This window comes from Medicago sativa, chromosome 7 (assembly GCF_051527215.1).
Source record: "Medicago sativa cultivar Bolivia chromosome 7, Bolivia_mono, whole genome shotgun sequence".
Taxonomy (NCBI): Eukaryota; Viridiplantae; Streptophyta; class Magnoliopsida; order Fabales; family Fabaceae; genus Medicago; species Medicago sativa.
The window spans coordinates 13,375,668-13,392,338 of record NC_140755.1 but is presented as its reverse complement, the minus strand read 5'-3'; the positions used below and the strand labels follow the sequence as shown (position 1 = coordinate 13,392,338).

General features: G+C 30.1%; 1 protein-coding gene and 1 non-coding gene across 2 annotated transcripts; both read left to right on the top strand.

Moving 5' to 3' along the window:
• The first annotated feature begins 3,150 nt into the window (after nt 1–3,150).
• On the top strand, nt 3,151–3,344 carry LOC146904398 (U2 spliceosomal RNA). The gene has a single exon (XR_015021030.1). It is a non-coding gene; the product is annotated as a U2 spliceosomal RNA (small nuclear RNA).
• Nucleotides 3,345–5,485: 2,141 nt separating this feature from the next.
• On the top strand, nt 5,486–15,299 carry SCPL25 (serine carboxypeptidase-like 25). The gene is made up of 8 exons (XM_085723417.1): nt 5,486–5,877; nt 9,880–10,083; nt 11,060–11,235; nt 12,239–12,523; nt 13,302–13,432; nt 13,549–13,644; nt 14,084–14,189; nt 14,926–15,299. Exons 1-8 carry the CDS (start codon nt 5,619–5,621, stop codon nt 15,073–15,075), a joined length of 1,407 nt encoding a protein of 468 aa, XP_085579543.1. The 5' UTR covers nt 5,486–5,618; the 3' UTR covers nt 15,076–15,299.
• Nucleotides 15,300–16,671: the final 1,372 nt, after the last annotated feature.

Below are 16,671 nucleotides of genomic sequence, written 5' to 3'. Positions count from 1 at the left end.
AAGACGTTGAAATGTTGTCTTATATGGTTAATGTCTTTTGAAGAGACTTTCGAAATCTATGCAAATAGAATTATCTGTTTCATTTCTTTTGTCTTTGAATTTGACTAAACATGTGATTCAGAAAAAAGACAAATTGTTATGTCTGAAAGTGACCCTTCTCAAAAGAAGACAGATAACTAGGCTTCTGGATCCCTCAGAGTCTGGATGCTACAAAGTTTGGGTGACTCCAAGTCTGAGTGACTCATAACCTGATTGTTTAGAGTCTGGTCTTCACTTGCTTATGGGTGACTTCTTTTCTTTTGATCTAAAGTGTTGACTTCTGGTTGACCTTTCTCCAGATCTTCTACCAAGTTTTTTACATTCTCTTGTGCATTTGATACTCTTATACATGTTCAGACCTTTTAAAATTTTAATCTATGGTCATGCACACTTAAACATATATTAACATATCCAATTATTCTTTAATACTTTGTTATCTTAAAAACTTTAGAGGTATTATACAAATCCAATTTTGTTCCAATATCACATAGGCTTAGCAAATCTCATATCCCAAAATCAAAGCTTATCTGCAGTCGTGTAGTGTTACCTTAATATCCCAAAAACAAAATATAGGCATAGTAATTAGAATACTTAAATTTCATCATAACCCTCACTGAAATTGGTACAATCATTTTGATTTTTTAAACCAGTTGTTATGACGATATGAAAACACGGGACATAGTTATAGCGACAACTCAAGTTAGCTTATAATTATGGTTTGATAAAATTACATGATCCGTCCATTAACTTGATTTTTGGTAATACTTTCGTTCTTTATCTTTTTTTTGTTCCAATTTAGTCTTTTATGTTATAAAATATCAATATCTTTATATGAGATTTTTTCAATGAAACGTGAGTTTTTAAGTTTGTATGATGAAGATTTGAATATGTTTATGAGTTTGTTGAGTTTTTGATATTTTTTTAGAGTTTTTTGATTTTTGTTTTATAAAAAAGGATAATTATGTTTCTCAATTTGGGCGAACCAATTTAGTTTTAAAAAAAAATGAATGGACAAAAAATTAGACTTAATATAATTGAGGTACTTTTTTCTTTTCCAAAAAGTCTTGACACATTTCACATGCAACGTACATATTTGTTTACGTACATGGAGTTAACTTTCACAGTCAACAGAACAGACAATATATACACCAAAAGTGCAAGATATTACACACGCACACACTGAAGAAGAAAGATACTAACCTTGTTTAATCTTTAATGTCTCTAGCTACGATTTCATATCTTTGATTAAACGTTCACCCAAAAAAATATCTTTGATCAAATCACTCTAATAGTAAATGGCATATTATTAATTAATGATGTTTTTTATTTTATTTTAATCCCAACCATATGCACGAGGGGTTTGCATGAATATTTGTTCTTTGATAAAGCCATTAATTAATTAAGGGTAATGTTAACTTGTGCCCTAAGGGCACATGTTAAGAAACCTAAAAGAAGAAAGATTCTCTAAAATTTTGTGCATTTAAATGATTAAAAAGTTAAATATTGAATGCAATGCACAAATTCCAATAAATTTTTTCTATATTTGAATCATTAACTTGTGCCTTGAGGGCACAAGTTAACATTTCCCATTAATTAATGTCAATCTCTTCAAAGAATGAAACAAGAATATAAATACTCCAATCAAACTATTAATTTTTTTTTTTGGTTACAATCAAACTATTAATTAGTTGATGATGAGTGTTTGATGAATTTCTAATTTTTCACCATCTAATTTTTCACCATAGCATAGATCCATTAAAATTTCAAAATCACTGAATCACGTTGGTGTTTGATGAAATTGGTAAAATGAGAAGTCACTTTTCATTTCAGAAACTGTAAATGACATCACGTTCTTTTACATCAGTTCTGGCCTCTGAGCACAACACAGTTTATAGGCAGAATAGTGTAAAGGCATTTAAATCTGATAATAAGTGTGACCCTTTGCCAATTTTTTTCTGTTTTTTTTTTTTGCATTATTTTGCCTTTTTTTTTTACAAGAATAAACGATATTCATTTGTTTAAATTGATTGAGTAAATAAATACAGTACAAATTTAAAAATTTAAAAAACAAAAAGGATAATATGTGAATAAATTTACAACATTCAGGTTAATAACATAAAACGGTAGAGTACATATGCCTACAAATATGACTATATTCAAGACATCGAAATACTCATGTTTTCGAATTTGCAACTTTGACGACGCAAAAGTCATTGATTGAATCTACACTTGATCAAAACTAATATTTCAACTTGAATCAAATAAAAACCGCACTAAAACGAGAAATAAAAAATACACCCCACAAAGACGGAAAATCAAAATAAACAAAATCGTGTTAGACGACAAAATCACAAAACCAACTAAAGAAAGCTAAAAATACGTGAGAAATCATTTATTTAACTAAAAGAGAAAGAAAAACAAATTGAAGGGTGATTTTGATTCAAAATTGATTCTAAATCACCCCTTTTTAATAAATCACGAAGAAGAAAAGTTGTAATCGTTAAGGTATTGGAAAGGGAAAAGAGAGAGAGAATTACTTTGCCAATTTTTTCTTAGATAGTATATAACATGTATCGATAATTAAGGCTAAAATATGGTTTTAGTCCTTGCAAATATGTCTGGTTTTGGTTTTAGTACCTATAAAAAAAATTTGTAGTTTTTGATCCCTGCAAAATATTTTGTTTTTGGAAATAGTCCCTGGAAATATTTTGCAGGGACCTTTTTAAAAATCAAAATATTTTGCAGGGATTATTCTTCTACAAAATGGGTTCATTCATTGTGTGCCACGTGTGCAAATCATCACAAAAGTGAAGCCAGGGACCAAAATCAAAACGAGACATATTTGTAGGGACCAAAAACTACAAAAAAAAATTTACAGAGACTAAAACCAAAACAAGGCATATTTGCATGGATCAAAACCATATTTTAGCTTAAAATTAATAAAAAAATAAAAATTTTGACAACAAATTAAGTTTTATCTCACTAAATAAAGTCACATATATGAATCGAACAACATTATAATACTTTTTAGAAACTTTAACGTGGTTCAACGTGATTTTTTATCGTGGTTTTGATATTTTAAATACACATTAATTCATGTATCCGAAAACACTCACTTCTCGGCTTTTTGGCCAAGATCAAGTGTAGTTTTTGTTCTTATCAGTTTAATATCTGATATGTGGTCTAATGAGTCACATGATATTAAATTACTTTTTTGAGGGGGAGAAGCCACCTCAGTAGCTTGCTACTGGGCTTCTCGAGTGTCGCTTATATGTTGCACTATCGCATAGGCTGGCGCACCCCACCAAAAAAAAAAAATGTGTGAGCTATAACCACTAGACTACTTGACAAAAAAAAAACACTACTTTTATTACCACAAAATCTAATGAGAAAATTGAAATAAATTTTACATTTTTCTTCACTAAATTTTTCTTACTTTCACTACTAAAACAACATAAGTTAGAGAGAAAATGTTGTGAGAAAAACATCAAATCTTCTCGAATTTTTTTTTTTTGGTCAAGAGATCTTCTCTAATTTCGTCACTACTATGAGAAGGAAATTAGGAAGATTTTTTTTTCTTGCACTAATATTTGTTGCTGATTTTATTTTTTAATAATAATTCTGTTTTTTTTTTATAAAATTATGATTCTATTTTTTTAGTAGTTGACAAGACACCAAAACTATGAATCCAGAAAATCTCAAACTATATTAAGTTTGTATACTACTACTACAATACAATATGACAAAAAAGTCATAATTTCTTTAAATTATAGGTAGTGAACAAGACAAATTAGATATTTCTAGTTGATCTAATCAGAAAATCATGTTGATATATTTGTATATAGTAACAGGAATGGATAAAGCCAAATAAAAAATTAATAATTCAGTCAAAGTTCTTGTGCTTAATTAATGGTGGATCAAAGTGACAGGTTTGTATGGTCATGCAAAGACCATGTGAGCCAGTTGCATTGCATACAGATTTAATTTAAGACACCCATCAAAATCATCTTTGCCTGAATTTGTTGCCATTTAATACCATCACCTTCTTTTTATGTTAATGGATGAGTGTGAATTACCTAATCAAAAAGCTACTCATTTTAATTTCAATTTATTGATAATGTCTCTATTCTTTTGCCACAAGAATACCTATACTAATTGGATTTTAGACTAATTACTCTATTGAAACCCCTAGCTAACACTTATATGCATATGCATGCATGTAATTCAGATCTTCCTTTGAGACTCTCAAACACGAATTTGAAATTACAAAAACGAATTTGGCTATATATGTTTTCCTCTCCTTATTATCCTCAAGTAAGATTTAAACCTACGTTAATCGGTTAACATTTGACCGCTCTACCACTGAGCTACCAAAAGGAACAACGGACTTATGTTAAAGAAGTTAACTCTCGTTCTTTCATGTATTTTACTTTCTATTAAGCAAAATGAAATTAACGGAGTATAAGAAATACTTCTACTCGATACAAGGAGAACTAACCACTTTGCAATAAAAAGGACATTGCATAACAATTCCTAATAATCTTTTCCTACATTTGTTCATATCAAGTTAAATACTTTTTTTTGACAAACTTACTACTCAAATACACTTATTTTGTTCTAAAGAATGCAATTATGGGTTACAAGGAAAAAATTAATTGGATTATTAGTTGGATGAAAAAAATTCAAAAAAAGTCATACCTTCAAATTATTTTGAAAATATAAAGTCTTTCACTTGGGAAGTAGCCTTTTTTAAAGAAAAAAATTTAGTGGTTAGCTTTGCTAGAATTAGAGGAAAATTGTTACAAGAGGGATCCAATATTTATCTTCTCCTTTTTTTAATACTCTTTTAAATTTGACTACTACATTCAAGAGTACTGAAATGAGATGATAAACGGTCTCTTTCAGCTTAATTAAAAAAGTCTTGAGTTTAAATTCAGCCATGAGAACGAAGACTTCGAACCACGACGAATCTTGTCTTTGAAAATATAATGAGACCATAAGTCTATTTAACCTTTTCTTTGATTTCATTTTTCAACTGTTTCTTTAAAACAGAGTTTTGTCACTTATTATAGTCTTATCTGACTTGTAAATTAAAGTCTATCGTTGCGCTTAGATGATATTTTTTTAAAAAAAGCATGGAATACCTTGACCATCGAGTACATTTCAAAAAGTTAACTTTTTCACAAACAGTAATTTTTTTCATCAACAACAGTATATTTTTCTTTCTTTGATAAGACAAATTTCTTCCTCTACAGTTTTTATATCAACATTCTTTGGTATTACATGAACCAAAATTAGTATATCTATACAAAATAGGTCAAAATATGATTTTGAATGAAAATTTAGCATGTAGGTGAAGTACCCAAATTGTTTATGACACTCATAACTCCTACTATCTCTCAAATTCTCTCTCCTATTTAATCCTTCCTAAAGGGCAGACACGCCTAACTTCCTATCACTCTCATAGACAACTAGCAAGTGTGTGTTAGAAACATTTTCCTTCCTCTCCTAAACTACTTTCTTTCTTTAAAAATATTCAAATTTTCTTCATATTTTTCATTTCATTTTAACCTAAAGTCATGGATGAAAGAAAAAATATCTTTGTTCATGTAGTTATTTTTTTGGTCATGGTCTTACTTAGAGGAAGTAATGTTGAAGCAAATGGTGAAGAAGAGAAAGATAGGATCTTCAAGCTTCCTGGTCAACCTAAAGTTTTGTTTAAGCAATTTTCTGGCTATGTTACTGTTAATCATGTTGCTGGTAGAGCTCTCTTTTATTGGTTAACTGAAGCTGAACAAAATCCTCTCAACAAACCACTTGTTATTTGGCTTAATGGAGGTTAGAATTATGATTACTAAATACACCCCTCCCTTTTCTTTTATTTCTCTCTTACACACCAAAATTATTTTAGTAATTTGAATTTCATATATAGTGTTTAAGTGAAAGAAAATGTCATGCAAAAAATTTGAAAATTTTATTTACCTGACTAAATTTTGTATTATCAAGTCCCTTTCTTGTCATAGGGAACATGAAAGTTTAAAGTTACTAAAAACATAAAAAGTGTGATGCAAACTCATAATTGCAAACTCAAAATTCTTGCTTTATGAAATTCTCTTAAATTTTTTGAGTGATATGTTATGTATAAAAGTACTACTATATTATAAAGTCACTGTTATATTGATTATTTATTATTAGTGGTATGATTTTTCCTCATTTGGTATATTAAGCCTTGATTTTTTTTTTAATATATTGCCTTAAGTTAATTATTAACAAACGATGCAAAAAAAAAAATGCAAGCATTAATTCTGTACTAGTTTGCTACCGACATAACAAGTCAACAAAATGTGGAAAATATTTTTTCTTTGAACTCTTTTCAATATTGGTCAGTGAAACCTTGATGAGACGTTTTTGATTTTATTACCTTCTATAACACTTCTTTGATTTGAAGTATCAAGCATGAGCTAGAACATTTATTCTTTTACTTGTTACTTACTCTTTTTACTATTTGTTTTGTTGAAGGAACTTACTCCTTTTACTATTGTTACTACTATAGACTTTTTAAAAGTAGCTTCTTTAAATCTATATGGATAATAGACTATATTTAATTATAATTATACCAAAAATGTCATTCATGAGTAATTATTCTTCTTTTTAAGCAATTAAGGGTAATTTAGCTAATAAAGTTGGACTTTTAAAGTGAGATGAACAAGATAAATGTGTAAATAACTAATTATATCAAGAAAGTGTAAGTGATGAATTTTACTATATTTTGTTGAGGACGAAAGGGAGTTATGTCATAAAACTTTTTAGAGGGGAGGGTCATTACACCATTATTATTGAAGGAGGAAAATAATGAAAAATTAAATTGGGTGGAGAAGTGCATTGAATAGTTTGTACTATTGAAATTTAAAAATAACCAAAACAAAAGAAAGTGTTCGTAGAGCCCACATGAGTTGGTTGCCATTGGCAATGGATAGCTTGAAATGATGACCAAACTTGTAACAATGAATGAATGGTACAAAGCAACTCAACTTACACACACAAAGCTATAGTGAACGTTCTTGTCTTTGTTTTCTCTCTCAACTCATTTTTTTCATTCTCATTTTATGATGCACAAGTAAAATATATCTTAGGCTAAACCATCAAATTGATCTCTATCTTTGTATCAAATTCTTAATTTGGTATCTGACTCTATTAATAACTCAAAATTGTCTATGTCTTTGTCAAACGTTTCTCAGTTATGTCCTTCCGTTAGTAAATCATTTACAAAGACACTGACCATTTTGAGTTATTAATAGAGTCAGAGACTAATTTGAGAATTTGGTACAAAGACAGAGACCATTTAATAGTTTACTCTAAATCTTATGATCTGATAGTAAAATTTATTGATTCAATGATCGAAGCAGATTTGTGGATAACATAACGCCTATCTCATTTGTGCACTATTAGTAGTAGCATTTACCCTACATATACACGCATGGCACTTATTAATGCTTGAAAGCAACTAAAAACCAGCCACATTAATTATTAATCAGCTTCATAGGGCCATTATTTGAGGTTGAGGTTTTGTTATGCAACTTGTCAGCTACTAGCATGCATTGGTGAACCATTAATGCAACCCTATATTTAGGAGCATAGCTAGTGGCATTAAAATGGTTACAACTTAACTATGCATTTAATTGTACTTTGATTTGGAATCCTATTCTATCTTTCCTCTTTTATACCGTATCGTTAAAATCGGTTTTAAATATATATACAGGTAAGAAGTTGTTGTTGTGTTACATATTTAATGGCAATGGCAATGGCAATATATACATATATTTATTGTACATTTGTTGGAGTACATTAAATGGAGTATACTCCTATACTAGCACTAGTATAAACAAAAAATAATATTGGACCCTACTCATCTCCTGCCCTTTTTGTTTAGCTATATCTCCTTTTCCCTAATTCAACTATTGATTTGAGTCAGAGAGAAATAAAAAAAAAAACATTATGAGAGAGAGAGAGAGAGAGAGAGAGAGAAAATATGGATGAATGACTCTCGTTAAGGTAAAATAGATATAGGATGAGAGAATGAACAATGTTTATTTCAAATAATTAAATATAAAAATATGATATCTTGTTAAATCATTCGATTCGATGGATGGGTATGTACCCAACAAAACTCGAGATACAATAGTATTCAACAAAATTCCCTTCATAACACAGTATTCACCTAAATTGCTACCTCCTATAAAAAAAAAAAAAAAATCTCTTTTAATTTTTTCAAAATATATAATAATACAGAAAATTATATTTTTCAAATGTCCTTTGTAGGAACTTTGTTATATGTGTCTTTTGTGGACAATTTCTAATACATACTCCCTCCGTTTCACAATACTGGTCCATTTTGAAGAAATTACACATACCAAGGAATCAAATAAATGTTGTTATTTTTGATGAAATTCTTTGTGTTTTTTCTATAATACCTTTACTCATTTATTATTTCATTCTATTATTTCTTTCTCTACAATAAATAGGTAAGGGTATTATTGATAAACTAACAATTAATGTTGCATTGAAACTTGAAAGTGATAAGTAAAATGAAACAAAATAATTCTCCAAAATGGACAAGTATTGTGAAACAGAGGGAGTAATTTCTTTGTTTAGTACTTTAACATATGGTCCTAAGGACACATCCCTTAGGGTATGTTTGGTTTAGAAGAGAAATTGTGAAGAGAGAAATAGGTAAGAGAGAGTTTGTGAAGAGAGAGAAAGGTGAGAAATATAGTAGATTTAATGGGTTGTTTGATAGAAAAGAAAGAGATAAGAAATAGAGAAGAGAGAAGTGTAGCTTTTTTGTAAAAGTACAATATTGTCCCTATATTAAATAACATTTCTATCAACATAAATTTATTAGGTTGTTATAATAAATTTATTATTTTTAGTAATTGAATTATTTATCTTTTATAGTATGGTAACAAATTGATTAATGTAATTAATTTTTTTAAGGAATAATAAATTTAATTTTTATTTTAACAGATTAATTAATATATTTTAATTTTAATTAGTTAATCACTTAAATATTCAATTAAAAATCAAATATAATAAAATACTCCACCATTCACTACCCCCTCTCTTCTTGCTTTCCCAGCTTGGTAATTATTACTTCAACCGCTGCATTCATAAACTAATTTAGGCCAAGACCCATCATAAACAATAGACAAACTCATGAGTAAACGATACAAAAACCGCTGCATCAAATTCATTGAACATAATAACAACATCGGTAGCCATTTGTAATTCAACCATTATGTCGACAAGCTTACACATGAGTGGCCAAGGCATACACCTTTGAGAGCATACACAGTTGTTGTTGATGACAGGGGCAAAACTGGAAAATAACTCAAGTTGCATTGTATCCCTCCACTTTCTTCGCATAAGTGGGAAGATTGAGATTTTAGTGGGTCCCACCCAAAAGTTATCACTCTCTTCTATTTCTCTGCTAAACCAAACGAGAGAAGTGTGCCTTCTCTCTTCAACTTCTCTCTATTCAATTTCTCTCTTTCCTTTTTCACTTATACCAAACACAGTGTTAAAGTAATAGCATTAAATATAATTAAATTAATTATGTTTTGCTTATGTATTAGACCATCAATCAAAACTTTTTTTGTTGAAGAGGAGGGTGTAATTTCTCCAACATTATATGAATGATGCATCTTTTTTAAAAAATATGTGTTAATTAAACTTATTTCTTATGTATTTCCTACTCATTTGTTTCATTTCTATTTTTTGTTTACAATGTTGATACTACTTTCAAAACCATTAATTCTGTGTTGTGATTTTGTGGATAATTAGGTCCAGGTTGTTCATCAGTGGCATATGGAGCATCTGAAGAGATTGGCCCATTTAGATTAAACAAAACAGCTTCTGGCCTTTACATTAACAAGTTTTCATGGAACACAGTGGCCAACCTTCTATTCTTGGAAGCTCCGGCCGGCGTCGGCTTCTCCTATAGCAACCGGTCTTCCGACCTTCTGGACACCGGCGACCGCCGCACTGGTAGGATCCACCACACTCCCTTTCACACTAATTACTACCATCATCCATGGTTCATAAACTGATAAAAATCAATTTTACTTAAAATCAATTGTATCAAACTCAATTTTCGCCACCGCAAAACCAAACACACATAGTAAACGAGTTTTAAATTGTTATGATTGAAAAGAAAGAAAAGAAAAAAGAGTGTCTCAATGGACTAGGTTCATAGATTTTAATAACTATTTGTAACACTATTATGGGTATTAGTTGATGTGTGTCCTAAACATAATTGCAAATTGACAATTGACAACGATGGACCATTTCTATGGTGGTCCAAAGTTTATGTCACATAATAATTTATGTATAGACCCATACTAGTGATGTTCCTGCAAGTGCACACTAGCCACACATATTGTACTTGTAGCACTCACATCAGTACCAAAGAAAATGGGAAAAGATCATAACTGAAACTTGATTCTTATGAAAAATAATCCCTAGAGTAAAATTTTGTTTGCATCCATTTGTCTTGGTTTCTCAGTAAAACATCAAAATCATATAAAAGTTTTTTCTTGTTAAGTTTATTGGAAAAAATTCAAGTCGCACATGAAAAAGAGCAAGGTCGGCTCAAAGATAAGGCTATACTAAAACCCTCGTTTTAAGTCTTTTAAAACAAAAATTGTTTTTCATTAAATTTCATAAGCAAAATTATCTCATATGAAGACAAAAAACATTAAATATTAAAACCTTCTTAAAGTTGCACTTTTGTTACGATGCGTTAGACACAATATAAAAATTGAATCGAGATCACATTTATTTTTCTTAAAGTCAATTATATATTGATTAATTGGGTTTTATTGTTAGCCCCTATAAAATTATTCCCCTATAATTACATACAATATGGTTGAAATCCTTTCTCTTCATTTTTTTCATATATAAATACACAACATATTATTGTAAGGTTAATAATGAATTGTTGATTTGTTAACTTTTTATTCAGCCAAGGACTCTCTAGAATTTGTAATCCAGTGGCTAGAAAGATTCCCACGTTACAAGAATAGGGAACTTTATATCACAGGAGAGAGTTATGCAGGACATTATGTCCCTCAATTAGCAAAGGAAATTATGACCTATAACATAAAAGCCAAGCAACGCATCAATCTCAAGGGAATAATGGTAAATATATATACATTCTACCTTTTTTTACCATTGATTGATCTATATATAAATGGAAATTGATTATGACAATTAGGATATCCTTGTTTTCACTCATTCAGTGTATTGGTGATCAGAGGATTTCAATCTAACAATTCACAAAATTTAGTTTTTAATTTTTTTTTATAATCCAAAATATTGAGCTATAAATCTAAACTGTCTGATATTTATTATTAAATGACATATATTAATATTGTTAGTTTTTATGACGAGGATGGTGATCAAACATTTGTCTTTTTTATCATTTTACTTCTTAACTCTCTCACTTCAGTCACCAAATTATATATAGTCTTAATTTGGCATTTATCAATGTGCTAAAAATGTGTCTTAGAATTTGGTTGGTCTTAAATTAATCTAACTCTTACAAAACCAATTTATAATAAAGTAAGGGATGTCACTCCTTTTAAACTAATTTCATACATACATTATTTATATACACTCTCTCACGTCGTGCAACACTACTGAGTTTGGTGCGACAATATAAATGATGGGTGTTCTAAAAAAAGAAGGTGGTATTAACATGTGCTCTTAAGATATACATTAAAGATTCCATTGATATCAAGAATTTATTGAAAAAAATTAATGTTCAATCTTTTGAAAAATAAATTGACATAATTCCGATATATAATTTCTATTAACGACATCCTTAACGCGTGCCCTAGAAATATGTTATTATTTTTTTAAAAATAAAATAAAATATAAATGATGGGTGACCCTCAATTGATAGACTATAATATTATTGTATAATTTGAGTTGAACTTAACTCAACTCTTGTTAAATCATCTTGTAAGGTCATTAGCATCATTTTTATAAACTAATTTCACGTGTTATGTGAATTCATGATATGCTACTACTATTGTGTCCAAAAAATGATATGCTACTATTGAAAATCTTTGTTATATAAATTGGGCAAAAATAAATAATGATGATGGTCATGTACCTTATGTTAATTTAATAAATGTAGGTTGGGAATGCAGTGACAGACAACTATTATGATAACTTGGGCACAGTGACGTACTGGTGGAGCCATGCTATGATATCTGATCAAACATACAAACAACTCATTAGTACTTGTGATTTTCACCACCAGAAAGAATCCAATGAATGTGAATCTTTATATAGCTATGCTATGGATCAAGAATTTGGTAACATTGATCAGTATAATATCTATGCTCCTCCATGTAACAATTCCGACGGCAGCTCGTCCGGTACCCGCCACACTATTCGGTTGCCCCACCTTCCTCATGTGGTATACTTCCTGTCTCGTATTATGTTATGTTTGTCGGGTCTTATATTTGTTTGTCTCGAATTATTTGTCGTTTTGAAATATAATTGCACTTTTTGTCACTGTCTTTGTTCCAAAAATTTGGTAGTTGAAGGATTTTGCAATAGAATTAGGAAACATTTAGTTGTTGCATATTTCATATTTGTATCACCTTTTATTTTATCATTGATTGTTTTATGAATTCTCATTTTTTTAAGAAAATAATATAACATGCTAAATTGATCAAAGATATTTTTTTGACAAATTGATCAAAGATATTGAATGGAGCGACATGGTGAGGCAGAGTAAAAATATATATGTTGGGAGAAGTCGATACCTTAAATAAATCTCAATTACTTCAAATTATTAGTCTCTGCTGTTATAAGCAAGAATACCTTGATTTTACCTTTATTTATTTGTATGTCATCTACCTTATGCTACCTTATATTAATTAGTACTACAATAAGGGCTTTTTAATCAAAACTTTATTTTACCATACAAATAGATGTAATCATTTTTTATGTAGGCAAGTTATTAGTGGTTGATGTGTTATGGGAAAAAATTGTTAGCAGTATGGATCGAATCATAAACCTCCTTATAAATACTCATATCACTGAGTTACACCTCGAGAACAATGATTAGTACAATATTTAGTATAGAGCATTATCAAATCATGTGTAATATGTCACATAATTTTGTATAAGGTTGTCTTATTATATTGATTAATTTGTCTAATGGAATTTTTTTTTTTTTTTGTTCATAGGCTTTTAGGCAAATGGCTGGTTATGATCCATGTACAGAAAAATATGCAGAAGTTTACTACAATAGGCCAGATGTTCAAAAAGCACTTCATGCTAACACAACAGGCATTCCTTATAAATGGACTGCTTGCAGGTGAGATTACTTTTGATGTCACAAGTTTAAGTTAAAAAAGTGATTATTATTTATTATTATGCAAATTAAAGATTTGTTGGTTGATAATTAATTAAGTTTCTTTTCATTTGATGCAGTGAAGTTTTGAATAGAAATTGGAATGATACAGATGTATCTGTTCTTCCACTTTATAGAGAATTGATAGCTCATGGAGTAAGAGTTTGGATTTTCAGGTTGGTTTTGAAATATGCATTTATAACTTTCTTCTTTTTGTCTTTAGTACTATACACTAGAAAAAATTGATTCCTAATTGAAATGATCTTCAAAGTTTTCTGATTACTTTGCTGGTAAAAAAAAAAAAAAACTAGAAAAATTTAAAATTAGGAACAGAAAAATATATAATTGAAATTTAATTTGCAAATTTCATTTTTTATTTATTTTTAATTTCGGTCGAAATTGCCGAGCTTGGTAACGGAAGCTTGTGACCTAAGTAGAGGTATTCAGATGTTTGAAGGTCTTTGACATGGCCAAAAAAAAATGGGTCCAAAATTCAACTTTTATAGTGTATGTGAAAAATTATAAATAAAATTGTACTCCATTGATTAGCAAGTTAAGGTATTATTTAATTAGTATGATAGCATATACATATTAATTATGTTTGTGTTAATTCAGTGGGGATGTAGACTCAGTGGTTCCAGTTACAGCAACAAGATATGCCCTTGCACAGCTTAAGTTGGCTACTAAAATACCATGGTATCCTTGGTATGTCAAAAAGCAGGTGAGTTCAATTCAATTTTGTTCTTCCCTTGATCCCTACGATAATTTGCAATTAAAACAATTTTTTTGTTTGAAACGACCAATTTTAGCAATTAGTGGTTGGATTAGTATTTCTTCACTTTCGTTTGGACTTGAACCTGAGATCTTCATCTCATTAAACTCTTAGCTCAAACCGGTTGAGTTATTCAACCCTCGTATGTCATTAAAACAATTGTTTGGAAACTTGATTTTGCTTGTGGATTTAATAGATAGTGTAGCACATGATGTGGATTTAAGTGAACATTTATATGTCCTAAGTAGTTTACTAGGGTGCTGAATTAAAGGACATCTAAAAAAGTTTTAAGCAAGAGGTTCATGATTACTTAACATTTGCCTATAAAAAAGTGATTGTTATTGTTTAGAGTTCTACATTGAATAAGTTAAGGTTGGAGATGAGTTTTAAGTCAGAGTCGTCTCTCATTCTATAATTCAGTTTTTTAGGAGTAGAGTTTGATCCATCACAAGTTTATCAAAAATCTATTGGATCACATTTTATCTGAAAATGAGTTAGGAGGCATCCCTCGCTCTACAGGCTGATTTTGTACGGATCGACTTAGGTCCAATCCGAATTCTAGGATTTATGTAAATGAATAATCATTTCACATCTTAAAAGTATATAAATTGATTCAGTTGAGTTTTACAAGTATAGACACACTAAGCTAATTTCCTTTCTTTTTTTTTTTTTTTTTTTTGTGAAGGTTGGAGGTTGGACTGAGGTGTATGAAGGGCTAACATTTGCCACAGTGAGAGGAGCAGGACATGAAGTCCCACTATTCAAGCCTAGGGCAGCCCTTCAATTATTCAAATCATTCCTTGCAGGAAAGCCTCTTCCAAAAGTCCTAAAATAGGAAAACAAGAAGAGGTAGTATTTAATTGGGAAAGGGGGAAAAAAGGAAAGAAAGAATGAAAAGAAAGAAGGAAACAAGTGAAAAATTCTAATAGGTGCTAATTAGTTTATGTTTGTCATTAATTACTATTGTTCTGAACCAAGGTTTTATGCCATTTTTCATTGTAGCAAATTAACAAGTTAGAGGGGTTGGTGGAGTTAAAAAGAGCAAGTGTTTATTCTAAATTGTGAAGGAAAAAAAATGTTTTTCTTCTCATATTATATATTTTCCTCATTTGTTATAAAGAGGGCTTTGAAAATACAACAACTAAAATTTTAAGAAGAGTGAATGGATAAATCATTAATTGAAAGTGTTCTGTTCAAAAACTCAGATATATCAGATAAGATAGTCTCACAGTGAGGTCTTGGCCGGAATCCATGGAGGTTGGGACACCTGACAATGGGGAAGTACCTACAAACTCTCCAACGTTTAAGTATGATGTCCGAGGAGGGTGAAAGGTTTAGAATAATGCATACTTTGATTGGTATTGATTTGGACCTTACACAACCTTAAGAATTTTGCTCTCCGCCCTGCACTTTTCGCTCGCGCCCTGCAGTCATTTCGAAAATACTCCTGCGCTAGTTAACTAGCGCAAGTGTAAAAAAACAGGACTTAATTTTTACACATGCGTGACTTAAATCACGCTGCGTGAGTTAACTCAAGCAAAAATTAACACTTACGTGAGTTAACTCACGCAAAAATTAACACTTACGTAGGTATTTAGCATATTCACATAGTACCTATTATAATAGTATATAAATTGGTTCCTTAAAGATACGTATGTGAGCTTGTGGAAATTTTATTTTATTTTCCCAATTTAGAAGTACCTGGAGGCACCTCATGTTTCAGCCCTCCATTCAATGATTGAGCAGTTGGTTCATAAAGAAGATAAAGAAGATATGAGGGAAGAAGATGAAGAAAAACAAATAAAACAAGATGAAGAAGATGATGGTTACTGAATATGAAAAACAATACCTACGTGAGTTAACTCACGTAAGTGTTAATTTCTGCGTGAGTTAACTCACGTAAGTGTTAATTTCTACGTGAGTTAACTCACGCAGCGTGACTTAAGTCACGCATGTGTAAAAATTAAGTCATGTTTTTTACACTTGCGCTAGTTAACTAGCGCAGGGGTATTTTCGGAATGGCTGCAGGGCGCGAGCGAAAAGTGCAGGGCGGAGAGCAAAATTCCAACCTTAATTAGGTAGTATCGGGCTTGAGTCGGTCTAAAAGTTCATATCGAAACCGTAAGGCGTAAGCTATCCTCGTAGAATTAACTCATTTGATAGGAACATTACACTGTATATGCAAAGGATTGGAGTCTCTCCATTTCACCTTAAAAGAGATTTTTTATCCACTAAACTAGTTAAAAAAAAATAAAAAAATAAGCCAAAATAGTTCTTCATTTTTGTAAATTGGCAAATTCACCAAAATCGAGAAATGTATATATGATTCCTATATTAACTTCTATCAATGAAGACTATGTTGATAAATGTTAGACTTCATGTTGATTCTACATCAATAATACCAATTCTCTTGAGATTAATTTGCTTATTA